This window comes from Panthera uncia (assembly GCF_023721935.1).
Source record: "Panthera uncia isolate 11264 chromosome B2 unlocalized genomic scaffold, Puncia_PCG_1.0 HiC_scaffold_24, whole genome shotgun sequence".
Taxonomy (NCBI): domain Eukaryota; kingdom Metazoa; phylum Chordata; class Mammalia; order Carnivora; family Felidae; genus Panthera; species Panthera uncia.
In genome coordinates this window covers 83,704,447-83,731,728 of record NW_026057580.1, presented here as the reverse complement: position 1 = coordinate 83,731,728, position 27,282 = coordinate 83,704,447, and the positions used below count along the sequence as shown (strand labels likewise).

The 27,282-nt window shown below is 38.7% G+C and overlaps 1 protein-coding gene and 1 pseudogene across 1 annotated transcript in view; both read right to left on the bottom strand.

The window, feature by feature from the left end:
* Nucleotides 1-13,185: 13,185 nt before the first annotated feature.
* Nucleotides 13,186-19,179, bottom strand: LOC125939138 (proteasome assembly chaperone 2-like; annotated as a pseudogene).
* Nucleotides 19,180-20,671: 1,492 nt separating this feature from the next.
* The window catches only part of CB2H6orf58 (chromosome B2 C6orf58 homolog), a 14,084-nt gene continuing 7,473 nt past the window's right edge, over nucleotides 20,672-27,282 (bottom strand). Inside the window, exons 5-6 of the mRNA XM_049652969.1 lie at nucleotides 23,288-23,526; nucleotides 20,672-20,799 (exon numbers count right to left, since the gene is read on the bottom strand). Of these exons, the coding sequence (XP_049508926.1) occupies nucleotides 20,672-20,799; nucleotides 23,288-23,526 (367 nt within the window). The remainder of the gene's footprint in view (nucleotides 20,800-23,287; nucleotides 23,527-27,282) is intronic.

Sequence of the window (27,282 nt, the reverse complement as noted above, 5' to 3'; positions counted from 1 at the left end):
TAATTCCAAGTCATGTGAAGGAAAAAGTTCTTTCTATTGCTTTCCGGACCATAGATTTTTTTCAATTCCTTTCTGGCTTTCTAGCCAAATAGGTAAACCCCAGACCCTATCATTCCCACAAGGACCAGTGGAAGAGGATCATCCAGTTGCCATTATCTGGAACTTTTAGGAAACATGGCCTATTCTGTGTATCATTTCCTCAAGGAATTTTATCATTTGAGTTTGATGTAATAAAATCCCCTTACTCTCCATGTATGGGTTGCTATTTCAAGTTTTAATTCTCAGGTGGATATTAAGTTATGTCATCTAGAAGAGAAAACTAAAAGACATATATGAGCTCATATTTAATATCCTAGCAATTTGGAAATTTGCGAGTTAACAGGTACCCTCTGCCAGCAGCCAATGGACCATGAAAATAAGTCATAAATGAATAGAGAAGGGACCTTGAGATGTGTGAGAATTTTAAACTTTAAAACAGAAAGTGGCATGAAATAAAATAAAATCCAGAACACTCATTCTATGTCTTAAGAAACTGAGGTCTAGTTCAAAGACATATTTGATTCACCCCAAATCACATATTGAGTCAGGAATATAACCAGGCCTAGAACCCAGATAGTACAGTTCTTTTATCTGGCACTTTTGTTTGCAAGAGACATACCCTACATTTGAAAGGCTGAAGCTATGGATGAATCAGGAGAGCAAGCTACAGATGGTTCTGGCCGTGTGGACCAAGAAACAGTTCTAGAGAACAGATGGGCCTTTCCACCAGCAGTGTGGCCAGACCAGAGAGGCCACCTGCCAGCAGAGGGCACACAGCTGCCTACATGGAAAAAAAATCTCCATCAGCCTGAGGAATAAGCAAAATCATAAATACTAACAAACACAGTCTTTGTCAGTAAAACTACTTGTTTGGGGACCTTTTAGAATTTTAAGATTTTAAGTTGTTTCAATTTGAAGTTGTATAAGAAGGAGATGACCCTTGCAGCCTCTCTCTTTTTTTTTAATTTATTTTTATTTTTTTTTTTCAATATATGAAATTTATTGTCAAATTGGTTTCCATACAACACTCAGTGCTCATCCCAAAAGGTGCCCTCCTCAGTACCCATCACCCACCCTCTCCTCCCTCCCACCCCCCATCAACCCTCAGTTTGTTCTCAGTTTTTAAGACTCTCTTATGCTTTGGCTCTCTCCCACTCTAACCTCTTTTTTTTTTTTCCTTCCCCTCCCCCATGGGTTTCTGTTAAGTTTCTCAGGATCCACATAAGAGTGAAAACATATGGTATCTGTCTTTCTCTGTATGGCTTATTTCACTTAGCATCACACTCTCCAGTTCCATACACATTGCTACAAAGGGCCATATTTCGTTCTTTCTCATTGCCATGTAGTACTCCATTGTGTATATAAACCACAATTTCTTTATCCATTCATCTGTTGATGGACATTTAGGCTCTTTCCACAATTTGCCTATTGTTGAGACTGCTGCTATAAACACTGGGGTACAAGTGCCCCTATGCATCAGTATTCCTGTATCCCTTGGATAAATTCCTAGCAGTGCTATTGCTGGGTCATAGGGTAGGTCTATTTTTAATTTTCTGAGGAACCTCCACACTGTTTTCCAGAGTGGCTGCACCAGTTTGCATTCCCACCAACAGTGCAAGAGGGTTCCCGTTTCTCCACATCCTCGCCAGCATCTATTGTCTCCTGATTTGTTCATTTTGGCCACTCTGACTGGCGTGAGGTGATATCTGAGTGTGGTTTTGATTTGTATTTCCCTGATGAGGAGCGACGTTGAGCATCTTTTCATATGCCTGTTGACCATCCGGATGTCTTCTTTAGAGAAGTGTCTATTCATGCTTTCTGCCCATTTCTTCACTGGGTTCTTTGTTTTTCAGGTGTGGAGTTTGGTGAGCTCTTTATAGATTTTGGATACTAGCCCTTTGTCCGATATGTCATTTGCAAATACCTTTTCCCATTCCGTTGGTTGCCTTTTAGTTTTGTTGGTTGTTTCCTTTGCTGTGCAGAAGCTTTTTATCTTCATAAGGTCCCAGTAGTTCATTTTTGCTTTTAATTCCCTTGCCTTTGGGGATGTGTTGAGTAAGAGATTGCTACGGCTGAGATCAGAGAGGTCTTTTCCTGCTTTCTCCTCTAGGGTTTTGATGGTTTCCTGTCTCACATTCAGGTCCTTTATCCATTTTGAGTTTATTTTTGTGAATGGTGTGAGAAAGTGGTCTAGTTTCAACCTTCTGCATGTTGCTGTCCAGTTCTCCCAGCACCATTTGTTAAAGAGACTGTCATTTTTCCATTAGATGTTCTTTCCTGCTTTGTCAAAGATGAGTTGGCCATACGTTTGTGGGTCTAGTTCTGGGGTTTCTATTCTATTCCATTGGTCTATGTGTCTGTTTTTGTGCCAATACCATGCTGTCTTGATGATGACAGCTTTGTAGTAGAGGCTAAAGTCTGGGATTGTGATGCCTCCTGCTTTGGTCTTCTTCTTCAAAATTACTTTGGCTATTTGGGGCCTTTTGTGGTTCCATATGAATTTTAGAATTGCTTGTTCTAGCTTCGAGAAGAATGCTGGTGCAATTTTGATTGGGATTGCATTGAATGTGTAGATAGCTTTGGGTAGTATTGACATTTTGACAATATTTATTCTTCCGATCCATGAGCAGGGAATGTCTTTCCATTTCTTTATATCTTCTTCAATTACCTTCATAAGCTTTCTATAGTTTTCAGCATACAGATCTTTTACATCTTTGGTAAGATTTATTCCTAGGTATTTTATGCTTCTTGGTGCAATTGTGAATGGGATCAGTTTCTTTATTTGTCTTTCTGTTGCTTCATTGTTAGTGTATAAGAATGCAACGGATTTCTGTACATTGATTTTGTATCCTGCAACTTTGCTGAATTCATGTATCAGTTCTAGGAGACTTTTGGTGGAGTCTATCGGATTTTCCATGTATAATATCATGTCATCTGCAAAAAGCGAAAGCTTGACTTCATCTTTGCCAATTTGGATGCCTTTGATTTCCTTTTGTTGTCTGATTGCTGATGCTAGAACTTCCAACACTATGTTATACAACAGCGGTGAGAGTGGGCATCCCTGTCGTGTTCCTGATCTCAGGGAGAAAGCTCTCAGTTTTTCCCCATTGAGGATGATGTTAGCTGTGGGCTTTTCATAAATGGCTTTTATGATCTTTAAGTATGTTCCTTCTATCCCGACTTTCTCAAGGGTTTTTATTAAGAAAGGGTGCTGGATTTTGTCAAAGGCCTTTTCTGCATCGATTGACAGGATCATATGGTTCTTATCTTTTCTTTTATTAATGTGATGTATCACGTTGATTGATTTGCGAATGTTGAACCAGCCCTGCATCCCAGGAATGAATCCCACTTGATCATGGTGAATAATTCTTTTTATATGCTGTTGAATTCGATTTGCTAGTATCTTATTAAGAATTTTTGCATCCATATTCATCAGGGATATTGGCGTGTAGTTCTCTTTTTTTACTGGGTCTCTGTCTGGTTTAGGAATCAAAGTAATACTGGCTTCATAGAATGAGTCTGAAAGTTTTCCTTCCCTTTCTATTTCTTGGAATAGCTTGAGAAGGATAGGTATTATCTCTGCTTTAAACGTCTGGTAGAACTCCCCTGGGAAGCCATCTGGTCCTGGACTCTTATTTGTTGGGAGAGTTTTGATAACCGATTCAATTTCTTCGCTGGTTATGGGTCTGTTCAAGCTTTCTATTTCCTCCTGATTGAGTTTTGGAAGAGTGTGGGTGTTTAGGAATTTGTCCATTTCTTCCAGGTTGTCCAATTTGTTGGCATATAATTTTTCATAGTATTCCCTGATAATTGTTTGTATCTCTGAGGGATTGGTTGTAATCATTCCATTTTCATTCATGATTTTATCTATTTGGGTCATCTCCCTTTTCTTTTTGAGAAGCCTGGCTAGAGGTTTGTCAATTTTGTTTATTTTTTCAAAAAACCAACTCTTGGTTTCGTTGATCTGCCCTACAGTTTTTTTAGATTCTATATTGTTTATTTCTGCTCTGATCTTTATTATTTCTCTTCTTCTGCTGGGTTTAGGCTGCCTTTGCTGTTCTGCTTCTATTTCCTTTAGGTGTGCTGTTAGATTTTGCATTTGGGATTTTTCTTGTTTCTTGAGATAGGCCTGGATTGCAATGTATTTTCCTCTCAGGACTGCCTTCACTGCGTCCCAAAGCGTTTGGATTGTTGTATTTTCATTTTCGTTTGTTTCCATATATTTTTTAATTTCTTCTCTAATTGCCTGGTTGACCCACTCATTCTTTAGTAGGGTGTTCTTTAACCTCCATGCTTTTGGAGGTTTTCCAGACTTTTTCCTGTGGCTGATTTCAAGCTTCATAGCATTGTGGTCTGAAAGTATGCATGGTATGATTTCAATTCTTGTATACTTATGAAGGGCTGTTTTGTGACCCAGTATATGATCTATCTTGGAGAATGTTCCATGTGCACTCGAGAAGAAAGTATATTCTGTTGCTTTGGGATGCAGAGTTCTAAATATATCTGTCAAGTCCATCTGATCCAATGTGTCATTCAGGGCCCTTGTTTCTTTATTGACCATGTGTCTAGATGATCTATCCATTTCTGTAAGTGGAGTGTTAAAGTCCCCTGCAATTACCACATTCTTATCAATAAGGTTGCTTATGTTTATGAGTAATTGTTTTATATATTTGGGGGCTCCGGTATTCGGCGCATAGACATTTCTAATTGTTAGCTCTTCCTGATGGATAGACCCTGTGATTATTATATAATGCCCTTCTTCATCTCTTGTTACAGCCTTTAATTTAAAGTCTAGTTTGTCTGATATAAGTATGGCTACTCCAGCTTTCTTTTGGCTTCCAGTAGCATGATAAATAGTTCTCCATCCCCTCACTCTCAATCTAAAGGTGTCCTCAGGTCTAAAATGAGTCTCTTGTAGACAGCAAATAGATGGGTCTTGTTTTTTTATCCATTCTGATACCCTATGTCTTTTGGTTGGCGCATTTAATCCATTTACATTCAGTGTTATTATAGAAAGATACAGGTTTAGGGGCGCTTGGGTGGCTCAGTCGGTTAAGTGTCCGACTTCAGCTCAGGTCATGATCTCGCACTCCGTGAGTTCAAGCCCCGCATCGGGCTCTGTGCTGACAGCTCAGAGCCTGGAGCCTGTTTCGGATTCTGTGTCTCCCTCTCTCTCTGACCCTCCCCTGTTCATGCTCTGACTCTCTCTGTCTCAAAAATAAATAAATGTTAAAAAAAAATTAAAAAAAAAAAGAAAGATATGGGTTTAGAGTCATTGTGATGTCTGTATGTTTTATGCTTGCAGTGATGTCTCTGGTACTTTGTCTCACAGGATCCCCCTTAGGATCTCTTGTAGGGCTGGTTTAGTGGTGACAAATTCCTTCAGTTTTTGTTAGTTTGGGAAGACCTTTATCTCTCCTTCTATTCTAAATGACAGACTTGCTGGATAAAGGATTCTCAGCTGCATATTTTTTCTGTTCAATACATTGAAGATCTCGTGCCAATCCTTTCTGGCCCTCTTCCGTGGGCCTCTCGTCTGCGCTTGGCTCTGGAGACTCCGTTCTGCTAGTTTCTGGTGGTTTTCTGGGTTAGTTAGGCAGGTGTAGGTGGAATCTAAGTGATCAGCAGGATGCGCAGTGAGCCCAGTGTTCTCCTAAGCCGCCATCTTCCCAAAACTCTCTCTCTTTTTTTTTTTAAATAACACACCTTAGTTATATATCAACCTCAGTATGATTGAAAATATGGGAGTCAGTGTAAATGTCCAGGTTATTCAGGGCAGAGTCCTATCAAACAAAGTATTCAGTCCCTGAAAAATGACATACGCCCCTCATACTGTCACGTTACTAACAAAAAGTCATAATAATGTGAGATTATAGAGCAGAGTAAAAAGAGTCTATGGCTAGACTTAAAGGTAGTTTGACAGATCAGTCAGATTTTACTTAGGAAATCAGGGACCTGGACCATAGAAATCAGAGAACTAGTTGAGTGAAATAAAGAAAACTCAGGAGAGTATGTTGCACACTCAAAATAAATGTAATGTTGCATGTCAAATATACTTCAATAACAAAAGAAAAAGAGAAAGAAAAACCAAGAGAGATTCTGAACATAAAATTTGTAAAAAAAAAAAAAAAAAAAAAAAAAAAAGGCATGACTGGAGCCATTTTATTTTATTTTTTTTTATTTATTTATTTTTTATTTATTTTTGAGACAGAGAGAGACAGAGCATGAACGGGGGAGGGGCAGAGAGAGAGGGAGACACAGAATCGGAAACAGGCTCCAGGCTCCGAGCCATCAGCCCAGAGCCTGACGCGGGGCTCGAACTCACGGACCGCGAGATCGTGACCTGGCTGAAGTCGGACGCTTAACCGACTGCGCCACCCAGGCGCCCCAGGAGCCATTTTAAAATAGAGTTGGAGAGGCCACCGTAGAGAAACTGCCTTACTCATCTTCATTTGAACTGGGCCAAAACCTTTGGACTGGGCAAAAAGGCAATTGTTTTAGGCCCTTGCGTGAGATTGACAGGACATTGGGCATCCTTAATCATAAATCTTTTGGTTGTGGAATTTCTGAAGATAGGGTACTTAAATAATGCAGACCTGATAAAGTTTCATTTGTTAGCACCAACAGAATGGTCAATCTGTATGTAACCCAAAGCAGCTCAGCCTGTTAGTGTTGCAGGATTCTTTAGCACAATATTTGGGATCCATTGTCTGGCTGCTTGGAAGAATGAAGAGGTGGACACCGAATAAAATGAGCAGCCGGCAAAATTTATTAGACAATAAGATTAGAAAGTAAGAATAGTATGAAAGCTCTCTTTGCAGAGAGGGGACATTCGAAAGTGAATGCCCACGGACTATAAGCAAGGGACTTTGTTTTATAAAGTTTTGGTCGCAGCCTCCCCGCCCCCCGCCCCCTCCCCCCACTTCCTTCTCCCTTGTTCCTTCTCAGGTTCTACCCTTATTGGCTAGGTAACTCTAAATGCCTAGTCTTTCCTTGTTGAGTGGCTCATTTCCATTGTATCAGGGGTGGTCTATGGCCATACCGTTCCCTGTGTGTCATATGTTTTATGGTCTACTACTTATTTTTAGTCAGGTCTTTTGTCAAATTCCTGAGGGAAACCTGAGGGGGAGGAGATGGTGTCTGTTACATTCTTAAGAGGAAGCTTGAGGGAGTTTGTTGTGGTCAGATGCTCCCAGCATTGTTTCAAAATACGTGTTTTTCCCCACCTAGAGACCTCAGGTCCTAACCTTTTCCTCTCTGCCTATTTTATCCTGTTTTTCCCTACCATGCTCTTTTATCCAAAGCATGTAGTTGCCCCTTTCCTCCTTTTCATAAAAACTCCTTGTTTTCACCCCACAGGCAGGACACTCTTCTGGTTACTGTGGGAATCTGTGCTCCCCAAATTGCAGATCTTTAATCCCAAATAAACACTCTCTTGCCTCTCATTGTGGCTCTTCATTTTCTGGTTGACAGCTTCATAGATAAGAGGAGCCATCTCTCTTCTCTGTCAGCCTCTGTTGATTCCTAGGGAATGTAACAGAACACCATCCTGCCAAAAATGTGATTCAAACAATGATGACATTTCACTGTGAAAGACAATCAGACCTAGTGAGGCAAAATGTTGATCAGAGCATTGAGTCTTAAGAAAAATCAGGCATTGACACTCACAAACCTCAAGTGGTCCTGTTGTTTTTCACAAAGAATAATAAGAGGGGTTCTTTTTTTTTCTAATTAGTATACAGTGTTGATCCAAAACCCAACACTGTTTCCTAAGAAGGTTCTTTGCCAACATAAGGGGGAAAAATAATTTATAGAATAAATGGAATGAAAAGCACTCCTTCAACATCAGTGCTTAGTTTTCACTTCTTTTGGAAAGAGACAACCTATTCATATACATATTTTCACTCTGGAACCAAAGCTTCTAACTAAGGTTAATTAAGCTAAGCAGGGTAACAATTACAAAGGAGTTATCATTATTGATGTGTGGCAGGAAGCAAGTTTCAATGCATCGTTTCCATCTGTCTCTATTACTTAAGAGAAGATTCATTTATGCTTTTACACTAGAGAGTTGAATATGTATATTTTTAATTTTTTTTATTTTGAGTTTATTTATTTTGAGAGAGACAGAAACAACGTGAGAGGGGGAAGGGCAGAGAGAGAGGGAGGCAGAGAATCGCAAACAGGCTTAGCACTGGCAGCACAGAGCCAGATGCGGGGCTCGGACCCATGCAACCACGAGATCATGACCCGAGCCAAAACCAGGAGTCGGACACAACCGATTGAGCTACCCAGGCGCCCTGAATATATCTTATGTTTAAAAGAAACTTTGGTCCAAGAGGTTGGTTGAACAGACTTTTCCACTAAATTCTCATTGAAATGCTAAAGGAAAAAAAAAAAATTAGGGAAATCAGAGAAAGATGACTTCTAGCGATGTCTAGAACACATGGTATTGATGATTTTAACATGGTGAATGGCAAACCACCCAGCAGTTCACCAACCCACCTGGAGAGTCAATGGCCGGTTTTCAGAATGAAACACAATGAAGCTCCAAGGTGTAGAGAATGCAGACAAGGCTAGCCTGAAGCTAGGCAGGTGATGTAGGGTGTAGTAGGATTCTCACAGAGTCATGGCACTGAGGCTTTTCTTTCCAGGAAGCAACTTTATTCCTGCCAGCAAGGCTCAGTTGGGTTCATACCTGAGAACTGAGCCCCGAATGCCACGTGGGGTAGTTTTTTTTATACATTTTTTACTTCTTTGTCCCCCATATATGGTAACACACACAAACATGCAATCTGATTAAGTGGTCTCATGTTACAAGGTCATGAGGGATGTTGTCACATATGGCATAGCTAGGTTACCTTGAGGGGTTTTTGGTTGTTGTTGTTGTTATTCTTTTCTTTAGGGCAGGACCCTACCCCAAGGGAAGAAGGGAAAAGGAGTTCTCAAGCTCACCCTACCCACATTGTAATGAAGTGCATAGATGCTGATATACAGTTCATGGGCTATCATTTCTATCTTGCATTTGGCCCAGAAAGTATATGAGTAAATGAAACCAATAGCAAATATTTACTTAAAGGAAGAAACAAAAGCAAAAAAAACCCTAACTGTATACATTTAAACTGTGAAGAATACAATATAAACAAGATAAGATTACATCACTGCCTGCTGTTATTCAGCATTGTTTAGGAAGTTTTAGCCAAAGGAAGGAAGGAAGGAAGGAAGGAAGGAAGGAAGGAAAGAAGGAAGGAATTCAATAGGGTATAGATATGGAAAAGAATGAAATTTATGATTCTTTACAAATGATAAGATCAGTTACCTGGGAAGTCTAAGATAATAAAAGAACCATTAGCACAGATGAGGGAGTTTAAAATAGCCCCTCTTTCCTAGAATTAAAATAGAAAATTCAAGGCTTTCCTATATTTGAGGGGAAAAACCCCACAAACCCAAGGGAAAAAAAACCCAGAAAACTAAACAAAAACGTAGCAGTGGTGAAAGAACAGATAAGTGGAAAAGAAAAAGATCAGAAATTGACCCAAAAATGTGAAACAATTCGGCATAGGATAAAAGTGGTGTTTCAAATCAGTTTGATCTTTCAATAATATGTTGGACTAAATGACGAAAAATCACAGTAGATCACTATGTCAGCAACATTAATCATGTATCAATTCAAAAAAACAAATTTTTGATGATTCAGAGAATTTGAAAAATATATAATCCTAGAAATATTAGAATAAATACTGGTGAACAATTCTAAGTATAGAGACCCTTTGAAATTAATGTCACCAAAGATAGAAAACTATTATGATCTGGTCAAGATTCTTTTTTTATTAAAAAAAAAAGTGAAACTGGGGCACCTGGGTGGCTCAGTTGGATGAACATTGGACTCTTGATTTCAGCTCAGGTCATGAACCCAGCATTGTCGGATCGACCCTGTGTCAGTCTGGGCTCCGTACTGAGCATGGAGCCTACTTAAGATTCTGTCTCTCCACCTGCCTCTCCTCTGCTGGAACATCCTCTCTCTCTCTCTCTCTCTCAAAAAAAAAAAAAAATAGTGAAACACGGCAGTAAAGTTGGAAAGTGATGTGGAAACCAATTGATATCCAGGATTTATTGACTGTTCTTAGTATGTCGAGGCTCTTTTTATTGCAAGTGAATTAAGAGTTCGGTGTTCTGCAGGTGATTCAAAGAAAGGGAGCAGTTCTAGAAAATGGTGCTGCTATAATCTTCCCAAAACACTTGGTCCAGGGACCATGTACGGAAGCCTAATAGAATATATTATTTAGGTACACAATGATTTTTTGGTAGTTATGAAGATCATGCCAGATCTAGTTTGTCAGCTGTCAGAAGAAACTACCACACAAAAGGTATCTCCAGGAACTTGTGTTGCTCATAAATTTCTAAAAGTATGTTTCTATTTATTTATCTCTTGGATATTAATATGATTATGCATTCCCCAGAGGTCTGGCTTCATAAAGACAAAGGTGCTCCAGAGCTGGTTTAGCAGAGGATCAGAGAAACTTATTAGTTGTCTCTCGTGGCATAGCAGTAAGGCTGAAGAAAACCTGTTAGAAACATAGTTATCCAACTTTCTTCTTCATGGCATGCATAGGAAGAGCCCAAGAGGAGACGGATGGTACATTACTGATAGAGTGTCATATAAAAGTGTATGTATAATGTCTACGCACTAACTGCGGAAGAGAGGGGAGATAGACTCCCATATTGAACAATCTGTTTCTTTATCACACACTAGGAGTCTAGAGGAATGTGTAAAACAATCCTCAGATTCAGGTTTGAAGCATACTTTCAACATCAATATATTTCACAAAGGATAGAGTATCTGAAGTGCTTTTCTACTCTGTACAAACCATGCCCGGTCCCAAAGGGTTTGTGACTTTGGGTCTTAAGGCTACTCAACATGGACGCTATCACTGTAATTATTACAGAATCAGAGAACCTCCTCTCTGGATCCACTGGCCATAATTCCATATGTCCTTGATTCTTCTGCTTCCTCTGCATGCCTCTTCCCCTCAGCCTGCCCTGGTACAGACTGTCACGTGTTCCATTTTATCCATTTCCAAGGACCTAAAGTTATGAGTGGAGCAGTGGGGGAGCAAGTAGGGACCAAAAAGGACCTCTTTCTAGTAAAATTCCTGAGGGTTGTTATGCTAAAATTATCTCTGCCTCTATCTCTGATTTAAATTGTACTTCCTAAGGCTAATTTTTTGTCCCAGATTAGTCCTACACTTGTTCCCAGAAAAAAGTTAGGTGTAAGAAAAATGGACCACAGCCTGTTGCAAAAGCCCTAATTGTAGGCTCTGGGAATGAGAACCACAATTTAGCTGATAGACTGGTCTCTTTATTGTACACAAGGAAGAATCTTTCACATCTTGGTAGAAGACAGAGTTAGAAAGGATTCCAGGAACTTAATGTGGAAGAAAAGACCCAGGTGAGAGTAGGGTGGGATAGAAATGTTTGTGCCTGCAGGAATTACGGCAGATGTTTACAAAAGTATAGTTTCCAAGTTTTCCTGAAGGTGGAAGTCCTGTGGGCTTCCAATAGGAAACATAGTATTGAGGAAAATGTGGGAAATGGATGTGGAAAACAAGGCAGTTATGTGATGTTTCCCATTCAAAGAGCCACAGGGGATCTTTCATTAGTATCAGGACCCTCACCTAAAGGCACCCACCAGGAAAGTCTACTCATTTGGGATGGTCTTACACAGAGGTGACACCAACACCACACTGCCTGTAAGATGTGCATTAAGATAACATTAAGATGTAATAGAACACATCTTCTCCCTGCCCCAACTCCCTGCTTCAAATAATCCTACAGACACTCTGGGGAAAGAAGCCTATGTGGTTCTATCATAAACCCAACTCAGCTAAAGCCCCAGGTCTCATCAGTGTCATCAATAGACCCAATCAATCTTTCCTTTCAAATATTGGTCTTCACGGGGAGGAGTCAGAGGCAGTTGTGTTTCTAAATCTTAAGCTCAGGTAAGAGACATGGCCAGGCACAGCTGACCCAGGCAAGGACAATTCTTTTGTAACAGAGTGTGGAGGAAAACCCCAACAGTATGGTAGACATGACCAGACACTCCTGAGCCCTTGAATACACCTGCTTAGCTCCTACACAGCCACAGCTGAACTGACTTGTCTCTAGTGTTCCTAAATAATTTCAGAACTGTTCCTGGTCACTGCCAAGAGCAGGCTAAATCATGTCTTGCCATGAAGTATTCATAAATAATGGTGCTCACTTCATTTTAGTGTAAGGATATGGACCATTCCCAGAGGATGATCATGAATTTTACATCTTGCTTGGATACAGAAAAGCTCTCCAGTGTATTTTCCCCAATCAGAAGAATATGACCAAATGCCACTCTTTTGGGCTTTTGAAGATGTTGAGCCCTGACTGAGTGTGTATGTATGAATATTGATTTCTGATAAATCTCAGATGATTTCTTGGTCACCTCCAGATTTCTGTTCAAGGAGGTAACAGGGTAGAAATGAAGATATTACAGGAGCTGCTACTTTTTATATCTCAAGGAAATATTTTTAAAATTTTTATTAAGATGGTACATTTTTAGGGGCACCTGGTGGCTCGGTCAGTTGATGTCCAACTCTTGATTTTGGCTCAAGTCATGATCCTGGGGTCAAGGGATGGAGTCCCACATCAGATTCAGCATTGAGCGTGGAGCCTGCTTAAGATTCTTTCTTTCTCTCTCTCTGTCTCTCTTTTTCTGTTTCTCTCTCCCTCTACCCTTCTTCTCCACTCACGCTCTCTCTCTTTCTAAAAAAAAAAGATGGTACATTTTTAAGCAACCACAAGGATACCGGGTGATTCTGCGATATTACAGATTTATTTAATAAAAGACATTATCATCCACACATTATATCAAGTCAAAAACATATCGGTCATACATGTATATATTTTCTATTTTAAGGCCCCCTCCTTTTTCTTACTTAGGAAATATTTTATTGTACAAAAACTTACATTTGTTGTGTATAGGGGCATGGCAAAACAACCTTTTGTTAATCCGTTTTCTTTGAGAGTTTCTGTGAAAAGTAAAGATTTATTTCCTAACACGTCCTTAGAGAATATAACTTTCTATATAGTTGTGTAACTATATGTTGTGTTGTGTTGATATTAAGTGTCTTGGGACATTAGGTATACAATTGAAAACAGATCAGAAAAGCTAGGGTGAAGACCACTTCTAAAGAGAAATCTCCACAAACTTGGCATTTTCCACCACAGGATAGATGCTGTAGGGTCATCACACTGTAAACGTGGTTTGATTATGTGAAGCCATTCACTAAGATACTGAAGAATTAATGCATCTAGGATATTGTCTTCTTCTGAAACAAATTTCAACAGAACCGCATCTGGGATTTCTTTAAAACAACCTTCAGTATAGAGTTTTTTGTGATACTTCCTCCAGGAATATAGATACAAAACTCAAAATCATCTATTTCAGGAATGCATGGGCTTTTTTCCATTTCTTCCCAGTTAAGGCTCTCTATTTTATTTTGAACAGTTTTTTTGCACCAAAGATGTAAGCAGGTATCAGAAGGGAGTCTTGCCAATGTGAAATGTAGATCATTACAGTGATATGAATGACTGCTTGAAAGAACAATAACTTTGGCACAGTTACTACTTTTCACCCAGGAAAGCAGCTTTTTCACAGAATGGCTTTAATTTGTACTTAATAAAAATGGATCTTAACTGAAGAGCCACTAGCCTTTTTGAAGGCAATGAATATACTTCAGCATCTGTACTGAGTTCTATTGAATTTACTTCTGCAGTTGCATATGGACAGTTTCCAACCATCTGCCCAAGAGAAGTGGTGTAGAAGTAACCAATCTTACACATGCAGCATAGAAATAATCCAATCTATTACAAGCTGACCAACATTCCCAACAGGCACTGCTGGCATTAGGATGGTGAAACCTCCCGGGGTCAGAGACCGACTCTCTACAGCAAAACATGGTCGCACTGAAGTGAGTGGAAGGGCTGATGGGGAGAAAGAGGGCAGCTCTGTCCTAAGGCCCCAGAACTTTAAAGCCTCTTTGCAAAAAAACTCAACTTTCCTTGGACAAAAATGAGATTGATATTCAAAATGTCTCAACTTTTAAATGTTGCCACTCAATCAGTTGCATTCATTAGCTCTTAGTTTACCTGTGCAGGTATTTAATACAGAAATTGATAATTAGACTACTTTGAACAAGCTAGTAGCACCTCTTTTTCACCTGTGGCAGGATAAAATTATATGTCCACATATCATAAAGTATCATTATCTCAAGGAGAAAGAACATTATGTACAAGGCATTGGCTTTCTCATGTTTTCTTTTTCTCCCTACTAACAATATCAAGATTTGAAAGACCTCATCAAATAACTGGAAATGTATGAATATTAGATAGATTCCAGGCTTCTGGAGCATGGTATGATGAATTCTCTAGATGTAAAAGCTCTGGGAAAATGTCTATGGCTCCAGGGACAAATTTATTGATCACATACATTATGAAATATTATTTCTGCAATATAAATGTAAGTTGCTACTAAAAATCATCCTACGGTGTTGAGCTAGATATAATGTTTAAAAATACTCAAATCATGGGAATGCAAACTGGTGCAGCCACTCTGGAAAACAGTATGGAGGTTCCTCAAAAAACTAAAAATAGAACTACCCTACGACCCAGCAATTGCACTACTAGGCATTTATCCAAGGGATACAGGTGTGCTGTTTTGAAGGGACACATGCATCCCCATGTTTATAGCAGCACTATCAACAATAGCCAAAGTATGGAAAGAGCCCAAATGCCCATTGATGGATGAATGGATAAAGAAGATGTGGTATATATATATATACACAATGGAGTATTACTCAGCAATCAAAAAGAATGAAATCTTGCCGTTTGCAACTACGTGGATGGAAGTGGAGGGTATTATGCTAAGTGAAATTAGTCAGTCAGAGAAAGACAAAAATCACATGACTTCCCTCATATGAGGACTTTAAGAGACAAAACAGATGAACATAAGGGAAGGGAAACAAAAATAATATAAAAACAGGGAGGGGGACAAAACAGAAGAGACTCACAAATATGGGGAACAAACTGAGCGTTACTGGAGGGGTTGTGGGAGGGCAGGTGGGCTAAATGGGTAAGGGGCACTAAGGAATCTACTCCTGAAATCATTGTTGCACTATATGCTAACTAATTTGGATGTAAATTTAAAAAAATAAAAAATAAAATAAATAAACAAATAAATAAAAATACTCAAATCAAACATTTTTTTATATGAAGCTGTCTGATATCACATTAAAATTGTGCTGCACTGTGTAGAAATGATAAATGCTATTATCCTGCTGTTAGAAATTACACAATTACAAAAGAGAACAGTAGGGCCGCACGGTAGCAAAATGTTTGGTGGGACCAGAGTGGACAGGTGGATTCAGAACCAGGTTGACTGGCCAGCTCTGTGCCCTCTAGCTCCCTCTCTCTTAATCTAGCTGCATGCAAACTGCAGAGCAGTTCTAGTGTGCTGTGGGATATGTGGGCACATCCTCGGGAAGGGCACCAACCACTTATCTTCTTTTTACTTTATCCTTAGTAGCAACTATTTATTTCCCAGAAAGAAGGCTCACAGACCAACAAAACTGTTGCAGACCTTGAAATCTGGCTCATTTTATACTGCATCTGAGAATAGAATGCCTATTTTCTGCAAGAGAATGTGTACCAGTATTTGTTAAATTTTAAAGTTATTATCAACATCAGCACTGAAAACCTGGTTTTTTGAATATTAATTGGAATGACCCTTTAAATGTGGGCTATTTTCTTACCGGTCCCATAAAATATGTAAATTTGTAATTATAAATATATTGCCAATTTATGAGGCCTGTTTATTTATTTTTTTTTTATTTTTTTTATTTTTTAAATTTTTTTTTTCAACGTTTTTTATTTATTTTTGGGACAGAGAGACAGAGCATGAACGGGGGAGGGGCAGAGAGAGAGGGAGACACAGAATCGGAAACAGGCTCCAGGCTCCGAGCCATCAGCCCAGAGCCTGACACGGGGCTCGAACTCACGGACCGCGAGATCGTGACCTGGCTGAAGTCGGACGCTTAACCGACTGCGCCACCCAGGCGCCCCTATGAGGCCTGTTTAAAGACTGCATGAAGCAAAATAAAACATCCTTAGTTATTACATAGGATGAAATATGTACAATAACATTCTCTTGATTATTACTAGATGGCACAATATAACCTTAATATAATATATTCTCTCTCTTTTTTTCTGTTCACTGTTTTAGGTTCTGTACAAATGGCATCTTAATGATTTCAAGTCAAATCAATATTTATTTAATCACTTCCATAAACACTGGTCAAATGGTGTCCTATTAGCTGAGTGACCTTAGACAAGTCACTTACCCTCCCTGTCCTCAGTTTTCTCATCTGTGAAATGCAAATAATTAGTGTACCTACCTAGCTCAGAAGAGTTGTTGCGATGTTTAGGTGAGCAAATAGATGTCAGCATTTAGAAAAGTGCTTGACACTTTGTAGGTTAGTTATTATTCTTTTCCAGACACTCTACCAGATACTTATATATAAAATGTGAGTATATGTGTATATTTTCTACATTTTAACTTTCCCAAGATCAGAACCGAAACTTGAACTACTATCTGCATGACATTAACCTCCAGGTCCACAGCTTCTCAGTGTGCTGTGCTTGGGCTCTTTATGCATTCAATCTCCATTCACATTTATTAAGTGCCTACCATGTACCAAAATGGTGATAGGTTCAGGGACGTCTTCAGTTCCTATGGAGAGAGGCCGGTTCTGTCTGTGAGGAAAATGGGTGGAAGAGGATAACTCTTAGGCAGGACACTATGAGTAGCTGCACATTCCTCCAAGAATAGTTGTTTGTTTGTTTGTTTTTACTATGGACACTGCCTTTAATCAAAGAAATGCATGGATCCCTAGTATGGAATCTCAAAAAGCCAAACATATAGGACATCAATTTTAGAGAAAGAGTAAGGCCTTCTCATTTTCCTTGAAATGTCTCCACACACAGGCTGTAGTCACATAGTTCATTTGCCAGCACTTTATCGTCAACATTCTCCTCCTTGATAGAGCTGCCTCCCTTTCCAATTAGGCCACATGGTTTGAATGGGAGTGGTTATGTTATTTCAGATCCTATCCCCAAGCCCCCCCCCCCCCCACTTCCTGTGATATTAACTCATTCAGGATTAGGCTCCAGCCTCAGGCTGGGTCAGTCATAGCATGGTGGCCTCTTTGCCTTGGCTGAATACACCAAGGGTAGGCCCATGACCTAAAAAGAGTAACTCAGTGTCCTTCCGTGGGCTTTTTTTCAAATTAGAATTAGGAAAAGCCAGCCAGCACCTCCTGGGAGAAGGGGCAGCAACAGAAAGCAGAGCAAGAAGCCAGAGTCTCTAATTGGAAACAAAAAATGAAACTGAAAAACAGAGAAGAAGAAACAAGAGGCTAGGACAGGGAGTCCTGGCAGTGTTTCTGTCCCAAGAATTGATTAACAACATTTCTTTAATCACATTTGACAACAAGGTGTCCCTCCACGAAGCTCGCTTTTTGCCCCGGCTTGTTTGATTTGGAATTTTGTCACTTTAACCAAAGGAATCCTTACTAATCCAGATGATCACTCGTTCTGTCCTAAGCGTAGCCAAGAAGTTTAAATTGTTACCCCATAATCTGTTCGGGTTTAATCCTCACAGTATGTGGGTGTAATAGCAAAAGACAACCCAGAAGATAAAACAAGGACTTAATATGGTCAAAGCTTATGGTTCGTTAGGACGAGTTTGATTGTTGAAGGGATACATGACCCCCAGAAATGCCAAGCACTTTACAAATGGGTGTGTCATTTCATTCCTAAGCCTGCAAGGCTAAGCACTCCAAACATTCTGCCACCTGTAATTTCATTAGTTTTAGACATTAGGTGAGTGGTATGACTTCACTTTATTAATTTATAAAGGTCCTGATTCAATCCCTGAACACCAATTAATTAAACATAACATTGCCCAGATATGTACACTCAGAAATTCAAGACTAAAGGGATTTCAGGACCCTTGGTTCTAGTACGAAATCCTAGAGCAATAACCCAATTCAGAAGATCTCTTCCTGTGGTTCTCCCTCTCTCCCTCCTTCTTTTGTCTCAATGGACATAATGTAGGATCTTGAGATTTCACTATACCAATGTGTTGCCTATCAAAGCAGAATCCTAAAATGGGGACATGACTGGGGCATAGGGCCAGACAGAAACTGGGGACTCATTTATTAGTTTTATGCCACCTTTAGACACAGAAGAAACATACCCTAAGCTAATTTGGAACAGTATGGAATCATTCCTTTACTAATCAGTATACAGATCAAATTACACAGATGATATGTGTAGGAACAATATAGAACATAAAAAATAAAAACATGGTTTGGAAAGGACAGTTTTTTATTACTGAAAAATTTTCTATTCATTCACCTATTGTGGGGGCTATTGCAGGTCTGCAGGTTTCCCCTGGTGTCCCCAATCCAAGAATATCGCAACCCTGCTTACCCTGGAGACATGACCCTCCCCACACCCCCCCCCAAACAGCAGTGTCACTTAATGCAAAAAAGCTTGACTTCCTAACTTCTCCCTCTGTGGGAATGGCCGCAATGCCTTCTACTTCTCAAAAGATCACAGTATTAAGAGTGTCTATGAAATGCTACGTTCCTCCACCCATGTTAATGCAGCCAATTTACTTTTTGTCACATTTGGTTTTACTACTTTTTCTTTATTTTCATAACTATTTTCCTAAACTACATCCCAGTGATCAGATTGGATAGCAGCAGTTCCTGGCTTATTCTGATTTTGTCTTCCTGAAATTTATTATGCTCTTTGACTGTCAGGTAATTTCTACCCTTTCCTTCAAGTATCCATAGTATACGCCTGTGGCTTTCATATTAAAACAAAACTCTGTTTTGGCACTTGAAACCTCCACCAATTCCTTCTTATTTTTTAAACCATTATTTTTTTTTCATTTATTCATCCAAATCACACTATATTTGAGTGCTTACTAAAACTGCTCTCCTGGGTCCCAGGGATGCAGCAGTATAGAAAATGAAGCTCTTCTATCATGGAGCTCCCACACCAGCATAGGAAGGCAGACAAGAAACAAAGAAACTAATACAACATTTGATGGGTGGAGATGAGTGATAGGAAGAAAAAAATTAAGCAGGATTAAAAAAAAATAGAGATTGTTGAGTGGGCATAAAGTTATACAAAGAAGTCTGAGACTATTCTAACATCGGAAAAAGACCAGCAGGAAGTGTAGAGGTGAAGCAGGCAGTGATTTGGGGGAAGAACGTTCTTTACAGAAGGGAAACAATGCTTCAAAAATCGTAAGTCATGGGTGTGCTTGTAGCGTCTGAGGAAGAGCAAGGAGGCAGGTATGAAAAGGGAGAGTGGAAGGAGAGCTGAGCAGAGGGAGTGAGGAATCCAGATCCTGCGGGCTGGGCTGTGTGAGCCACATGTGGGTTTTGCTCTGGGAGAGGCAGCAAGCAATTTCAAGCTTGAGCAGAGGAGAAACATGATCTGACTTATAATGGAAAAGATCCCTCCAGTCATGATGTGGACATTACTTACATCAGAAAGAGATCAAAGGTAATAAGCGTTTCTATTTGCCGCAGTCAGAGGGTGGATTTAGTGTGTGGATGAGGCCCTAGGAAACCTACACATGCAAGCTTCCGTATAGCCCTGGAAGCCACCGGAAGTCACCCCCTCCCGACCAGAGTAGTGTCTCTCCTAGAAGAGAGCAACAGGGACAAACTTGACCCTTAAGCAATCATTATCAAGTGAGGATCAAAGGAGGGGAAACTTAATGTGTAATTGCTATCAAATTGTAGTAAGTGAAAATACACACACAAAAATGACAAACCGGGTACATATTCTGCCAGTTCCGTTTAATGAGTTTTAAAAATTTTAGCTGACTGTCGGTATTTAATTTTAAAATATTCTGGATTTTGGTCATAAATCAGCAAGACATATTGCTCTAAATTTCATGAAATTGGGTTACATAGGATAAAAACAAAAGAGGCATATAAATTTAATGTCTGTTTATTGATTCACAGTGATTTATGATTCCTTAATATAATTTTCTTTACAGCCAAAATATTTTAAGTATTGATAAATTTAAAAATCAAGAATTATTAATTGAGCACAATCATCATAGCATTAATTTAAATTATTTTATTTATTTTTAATGTTGATTTATTTTTGAGACAGAGGGAGACAGAGCGCAAGTGGGGGAGTGGCAGAGAGAGAGGGAGACAGAATCTGAAACAGGCTCCAGGCTCTGAGCTGTCAGCACAAAGCCCGATGCGGGGCTCGAACTCACAGACTGTGAGATCATGACCTGAGCCGAAGTCAGAAGTCAGACGCTTAACCGACTGAGCTACCCAAGTGCCCTGCATTAATTTACATTTAAAGTTAGAATTCATAGATAAAATCCTAACAAAGGAGCACAAATCAAAAATATCAGAAATAAGAAAACTGTATGGTTATGATCACATTAAAATTTTGAAATTACTGTTTCTCAACAAATTAGAATTGTTCATTTTTAGTTCATTAATTAAATATTAGGAATATACCAAAATTTTCGATTAAAGATTTCAAGAATTATTTCAAAAAGCTCTAGAACTTCCTTTCTTGCATCCTGTGTCTTCATTAAAAATTTCCATCCAGTCAATGACAACAAACCTGGAAAATATATAAAATTATTACATGTAAATTTAAGTTTATGCCCAATTATTGAAATGTTTATTTTAAGGAAAATTCTACGTATTTTTGCATATAAAAATTATATGCTCATTATATGATAAGCACACACATGAAGTTTTCAAATTTATAATTTATTGACCAACTCTTCATATAAAAATCAATAAGAAATGTAAATAATCAGAAAACTAGGAAAAGTACACAAACATGTTAAGAGTTGAACTTTGCAACAGTGAAGTAGCATTTTCTACATAACAAGCTAACATAAGTTATAGAAATTGCTATAAGACAATGGGTTAGAGAAAACAAGAAATGTTATTCAGTTTTGTGACAAAAATGTAAACTCCTGAAAATTATTTTAAGTGCCACTGAACAATATATGACTCATTGATTTTAGTTCATTTTCTCTCTACAAATTTATTGGTAAAATCATAAATTATACCAAGAAAAATATACGTATCATGCCATGGTTGCCTTATTGTCAATAGCTTATAACAGAAAATAAAGCCTAGAATTATAGTTAATTAATTAAATGAAACATTACATATCCTTTAAACAGAATGTTTGGATCAATATGTCCTGATATCAAAAGAGCTTCAAGAAAATTTTTAAGTAAAAAAATATAGTGCAGGGGCACCTGGGTGGCTCATTCAGTTAAGCTTCCGACCCTTGATTTTGGCTCAGGTCATAATCTCAGGGCTCTTGAGTTCAAGCCCCTCATGGGGCTCCATACAGACAGCGAGGAGCCTGCTTGGGATTCTCTCTCTCTCTCTCTCTCTCTCTCTCTCTCTCTCTCTCCCTCCCTCCCCCTATTTTGCTGCCTTTCCCACTCTCTCTCTCTCTCTCTTAAAAAACTTAAAAAAAAAAAGGGTAGGGCAGAGCAGTTTGATTTCATTTGTGCAAACAGCACAAGTTTTATTTATTCATATTGTTTTATATATAAATGAATTCCAGAAATTTGCACCACCTCTGAAAATTGGGCAAAGGGCCAAGAGATATAAATGAAGTGGTGAAAAAGATGACTTTTATTTTTATTTAATGTGTTGATACACTTAGACTTTTTAAGTTTAAATATATTGTACACACTTTAAAATAAATTAGTAAAAGTCACAGCAATTAAAATGCTTTTTAAATAGAGAAAAAATAAGTTAGCATTTTAAACACAATTTTTGAAGAGAAGAAATATTTCAAGTTATATCTGTTAACATATGAGAGGTAGTAGTTTGAAAGTGTCCCGAGTACTTGGTCCCAGGTCTACCTCTATTTTCTTCCTACACTCTTTGGGGATGGGAGGGAGGATAATGCTTAATTTCCATGAAGAGCTATTCTCAGAAACATCTTTTTCTCGTTTCCACGGAGATGGAGCATGTTACTTGATTGGTGGGTGAGAGCATTTGGTTCATGTTTCTCAGCTGGCTAGAGCTAACCTATTATAAAGTCTCAAGACCCAGGGATAGCTTTTTTTCTTTTTTTTTCTATTTAAACTAGTGAGGAAATTGGGCTACTTTGAAATCTTCAGAGTTGATTAATATTGAGTCAGTCAACACACCCAACAAGAAAGCAAAGGGCTGACGCTAGATTTCAGACTTATCTAGAGTATAGATTTCAGTATATAGGAGGATGGGTTGGGAGTCCGACTTCAGCTCAGGTCATGATCTCATGGCTGGTGGGTTGCAGCCCTGCATTGGGCTCTGTGCTGACAGCTCAGAGCCTGGAGCCTGCTTCGCATTCTGTGTCTCCCTCTCTCCTTGTCCCTCCCCCGTTTGTTCTCGTTCTCTCTCTCTCTCTCTCTCTCTCTCTCTCAAAAGTAAATAAATAAACTTTTAAAAATATTTCAAAAGAAAGAAAGAAAGAAAGAAAGAAAGAAAGAAAGAAAGAAAGAAAGAAAAGACCAGGGGCGCCTGGGTGACTAAATTGGTTAAGCATCTGACTTGGCTCAGTCGGTTAAGTGTCCGACTTAGGACATGACTCAAGTCATGATCTCATGGCTTGTGAGTTCGAGCCCCGTGACAGGCTCTGTGCTGACAGCTCAGAGCCTAGAGTCTGCTTCATATTCTGTGTCTCCCTCTCTTTGTGCCCCCCCCCACCGCTCGTGCTCTGTCTCTCTGTCTCTCTCTCTCAAAAATAGATGAACATTAAAAAAATTAAAAATAAAAATAAAAAAGACCAACATATAAGGGTTTTAAAAAGGGAATACTATCACAACAGCAGCAAAGGAATGTATCTCAGTTTGTAGATGAAAAGTGGACTTGAAGTAGCCTGGTGGCCTTATGAGTCAATAAAGATGCGTAAGAAAAGACAGTCCTTGATTAGAAGGACCAAAAAGTGTGGAATGGACACCCATAGGTAATCGTGACTTTCTTTAAGAGTATGTGTTATAACGACCTTTATATCTGATAAAATCATTATATCTTCCTTTATTCAATGAAAATAGTAGTTTTCTTCAAGCTTTTGTTTTTAAGGGCCTTACCTGAAGAGTTATCCAATCTGGGAAGAAAACTTAGAACAAGCAGGACAGCGTTTTGAAAGTCAGTAAAGTCGCTGATGAAAGGGGCTCTATCCCCGTTAACAAGCATCCGTGGTGGCAGGCCTTTCTGGAATTCATGTGTAATAATCAAAGTTGTAGGAAAGAGAGATGCAGCCAAGTATTCCACAGCCACACACCAATTTCTGCCAAAGTCTGCTTCTGGTTTAGAATAATACTCCAGCCTAAGAGACAAGTGGGAACATGTACAATTATAATTAGTCCACTCAGAATTTCAGCTTCATTGTTTTTTTTTTCTGGTTTTAAGTTTTTATCTAAATTCTGATTAGTTAACATATAGTAATATTGGTTTCAGGAGTAGAATTTAGTGATTCATCACTCACATATAACACCCAGTGCTCATCACAAGTGCCGCCCTTAATACCCATCATCCATTTAGCCCAGCTCCCACCCACCTCTTCTCCAGCAACCCTCAGTTTGTTCTCCATACTTAGGAGTCTCTTATGGTTTGCTTCCCTCTCTTTTTTTCCCCTTCCCCTATGTTCACCTGTTTTGTTTCTTAAACTCCACACATGAGTGAAATCATATGGTATTTGTCTTTCTTTGACTGTCTTATTTTGTTTAGCATAATATGTTGTAGCTCCATCCGTGTTTTTGTAAGTGGCAAGATTTCATTCTTTTTTATGACTAATATTCCGTTGTATGTGTGTGTGTGTGTGTGTGTGTGTGCATGCCACATCTTCTTTATCCATTAATCAGTCAGTGCTCTTTCCATAATTTGACTAAAGATCATCTTCTGCCAATAAACTGATAATGTAGTTCTTAGTTTTAGAATGTGATGACTTGGGGCACCTGGGTGGCTCAGTTAGTTAAGCATCCAACTTCAGTTCAGGTCATGATCTCACGGCTTGTGAGTTCGAGCCCCACATCAGACTCTGTACTGACAGCTCAAAGCCTGGAGCCTGCTTCAGAGTCTGTCTCTGTCTCTCTCTGCCCCTCCCCTGCTCGTTTTCTCTCTCTCTCTCTCTCTCTCTCTCATATAAATAAACATAAAAAATTTAGAATGTGATGTTTTGAGCTGCTACCTTTGAAGATATGAATATAGGTAATTAAAATTTTGAACTTGCAAAGGACCATTTCATCAATTGTTTATATTTTATTTTGAATTTTTATCTCTTTTAACCACACTTTACACTTATAATTGAATACCATATAATGATCAGATAGATGTTAGATCATGACTAAGTAATACTCTTTAGAAATGTGCAGATAAAAATAAAAAGTTTGCTAGACTGAGATTCTTTTGCAACACTATTGATTTCCTGAAATGAGGAGGCCCCTGGAACATTGAGCATCCTAGAAAAGGTGACGTCTGATTTTCTAAATACATGGATTTTTCTCCTACTGGAGAAAGTATGCTAGGAAGCCAAAAGCTCTCACCTAATTGGGGAACACATTATTACAGTAGAAAAGTTAAGAGGGTAGTAAATAGTTTTAACTCAAGTCTCCCGTCCTCAATAGCTGTCTAAGTATAGTGAACAACTTGAACTTTGTTCTTTTAACAGAATCATTCCCCCTGTCTATTCCTTGCTTTGTTGTCTACACCTGTCTACACCTACATTCTCTTTCAAATCACATTAGATTTCACCTCCTTCACAAAGTTTCCTCCTCCTGTGTAGTCCCAAAGCACCATTTCATTCATTTATTTGAAAGCTATTTTCCCATTAAACTATTTTCTAATTTCTCTGTTTCCACAGCACATATGTAAGGATCATTAAATAGATAATGCTTGCATTATGTTTGTCAATGTTCGGTAAACCATAACATAACCCAGAGGAGAAAACTTCCTGTATGTGGCTCCCATGCTCATGGGCTCCTCTCTGTCTCCAACACCCAAAAGTAGAAGAGTGGGTTCAGTGCATCCTTGGTGAAAGAAGATCTTGGTTTGGATTTGCAGGTGACTACTTTTACTCACATGATACCTGACTGTGAAATAAGGATAAAAACAAGTGTAAATTCATAAGGATTTTGAGCAGTGGCCACAAGGCCCTAGGAACAGTGGATTAAATAAACTGCACAGGAGTCAGAAACACTAGGAAGGAGGTGAGGGTACCAATTCAAGACACAGAGGCATATAAGCAGAAGTGAAATTAAGTGGAAGCCTTTCAAATGATATAATTGAATGTGTTATTGGACAATTTATCTAAGAAGTCAGTTAAGATGTAGTGAAGTAAAAAAATTAAAATACACCTTAAAAGGCCCATTTTCATTTAAAATACAGATATGCATGCACCAGCCAATCTTAGGATTCAAGACCACAGAGTTTTGAGTATATGTAGACAATACAGAGGTCAGTATTGTTTCATGTATATAAAAACCCTAATATATTCTTTTGCCTAAAAAAGTAACACATGAGATTTGAAGGAAGTGCCCCAGTGTATAATAGATTGTGAACATGGCCCCAATTTTTCAAAACTCTTCATCTCTGTTTTTTGGTATATTTTTCCAGTGCTCCTTCTCTGCTACATTGGGAGGAGGTGGGGAGGAAAGAAGCATCACTCTCTGACTCCAGCTCAGTCAAAGGATTTGATTTGGCCAATAAGATATTAATCAACTTGACAGTATAAGTTTTGCAATATGTTTTCGCAATTTGGTTTCTCTCTTTTGCCATTCTGCCATCACTATGGGAAACACTCAAGTTTGCCTGCTGGAGAACGAGAGACACGTGGAGCAGAGCAGAGCTTCTCCATTCATCCCTGTGATGCTGATCAAAATCTAATAATATGATTTGAGCCCAGAAAAAATCAGCAGACCTGCCAGCTGAATCTCAAACATGTGAAGAATAAACACTGGTATATGACATTGAGGTCTAATAGTTATCAACTGTGCTACATTCTTGTAGAAAAAAACTAAACAAAATACAGGACAACACACCTAGTAAACTGTAGACTTTCAACAGCAAAAGTGAAGCTAAAATTTAATGGAGATATGTTTTCAAAAATCTTAAGTATTACCAGCCTAGATCTCTGTAATTGCCCTAAGCCTCAGTCAAAACTCATGATAGAATAAGAGTATTTTAACAATGCAAATCATTTCTCATACAACAACAGTTCTGAATTGATTGGTGTATAAGTCCTAACAAACAAAGTAATCCAGGAAATAGATGTGGGAAACTGGAAATGGGTGATTCAACACACACACACACACACACACACACACACACACACACGAGATAAAAGGAATCCAGTACAGTTATCAGAGACCTAAGAATCATATCTGACCACCTAGGCAGAGTAGAGCAAGTCAACAGTTCTGAAGGAAACCTCTTCAAGAAGAAGAAATTGATATAATCCTGGATGCTTTTGAACATTTTGAGAAGAAATTTCCTTGGTTTGGCAATTTGAAGTAATTAGTGTTGGGTACAATAGAAAAAGGATCAACTCTAAAGGGAATAAGATAACAAGAAAAAATAAATACTATCAGTTAAGTACATGTGATGTGAATAGTAATTAATAGTCAAAATAATGTAACCATCGAACACAGACCTAACCCAAATCACTAAACAATTGTACAGAGAAAGTGAGAAGTAGGAAGAATTTTTGTGGAGTGAGGGTAAGGGGAATGAGGTGGTAATTTTCTATGGTCATGAATAAAAGGATAATACCTAAATCTTCAAATCAGGAAATGTTTTAGAACTTTTCATTTTTAGAAATATAGTACCAAATACCAAAGTAACCAGTGGTTATGGTGGTATTCTCCCTAGATACAGCTGTTTCATTTCTGTACGTATTTTTGGTGGGCAAGATGACAAAACTTCATAAAGCCAATTGACTCCTTAAATCATTGACATATAAGAAGTGGATAATATACAAACTAAAAATAATCCAAAACAAAAAATAAGAGAGAACAGTTGAATCCAATATATAAAATAAAGAAGGAAGGAAGGAAGGAAGGAAGGAAGGAAGGAAAGAAGGAAGGAA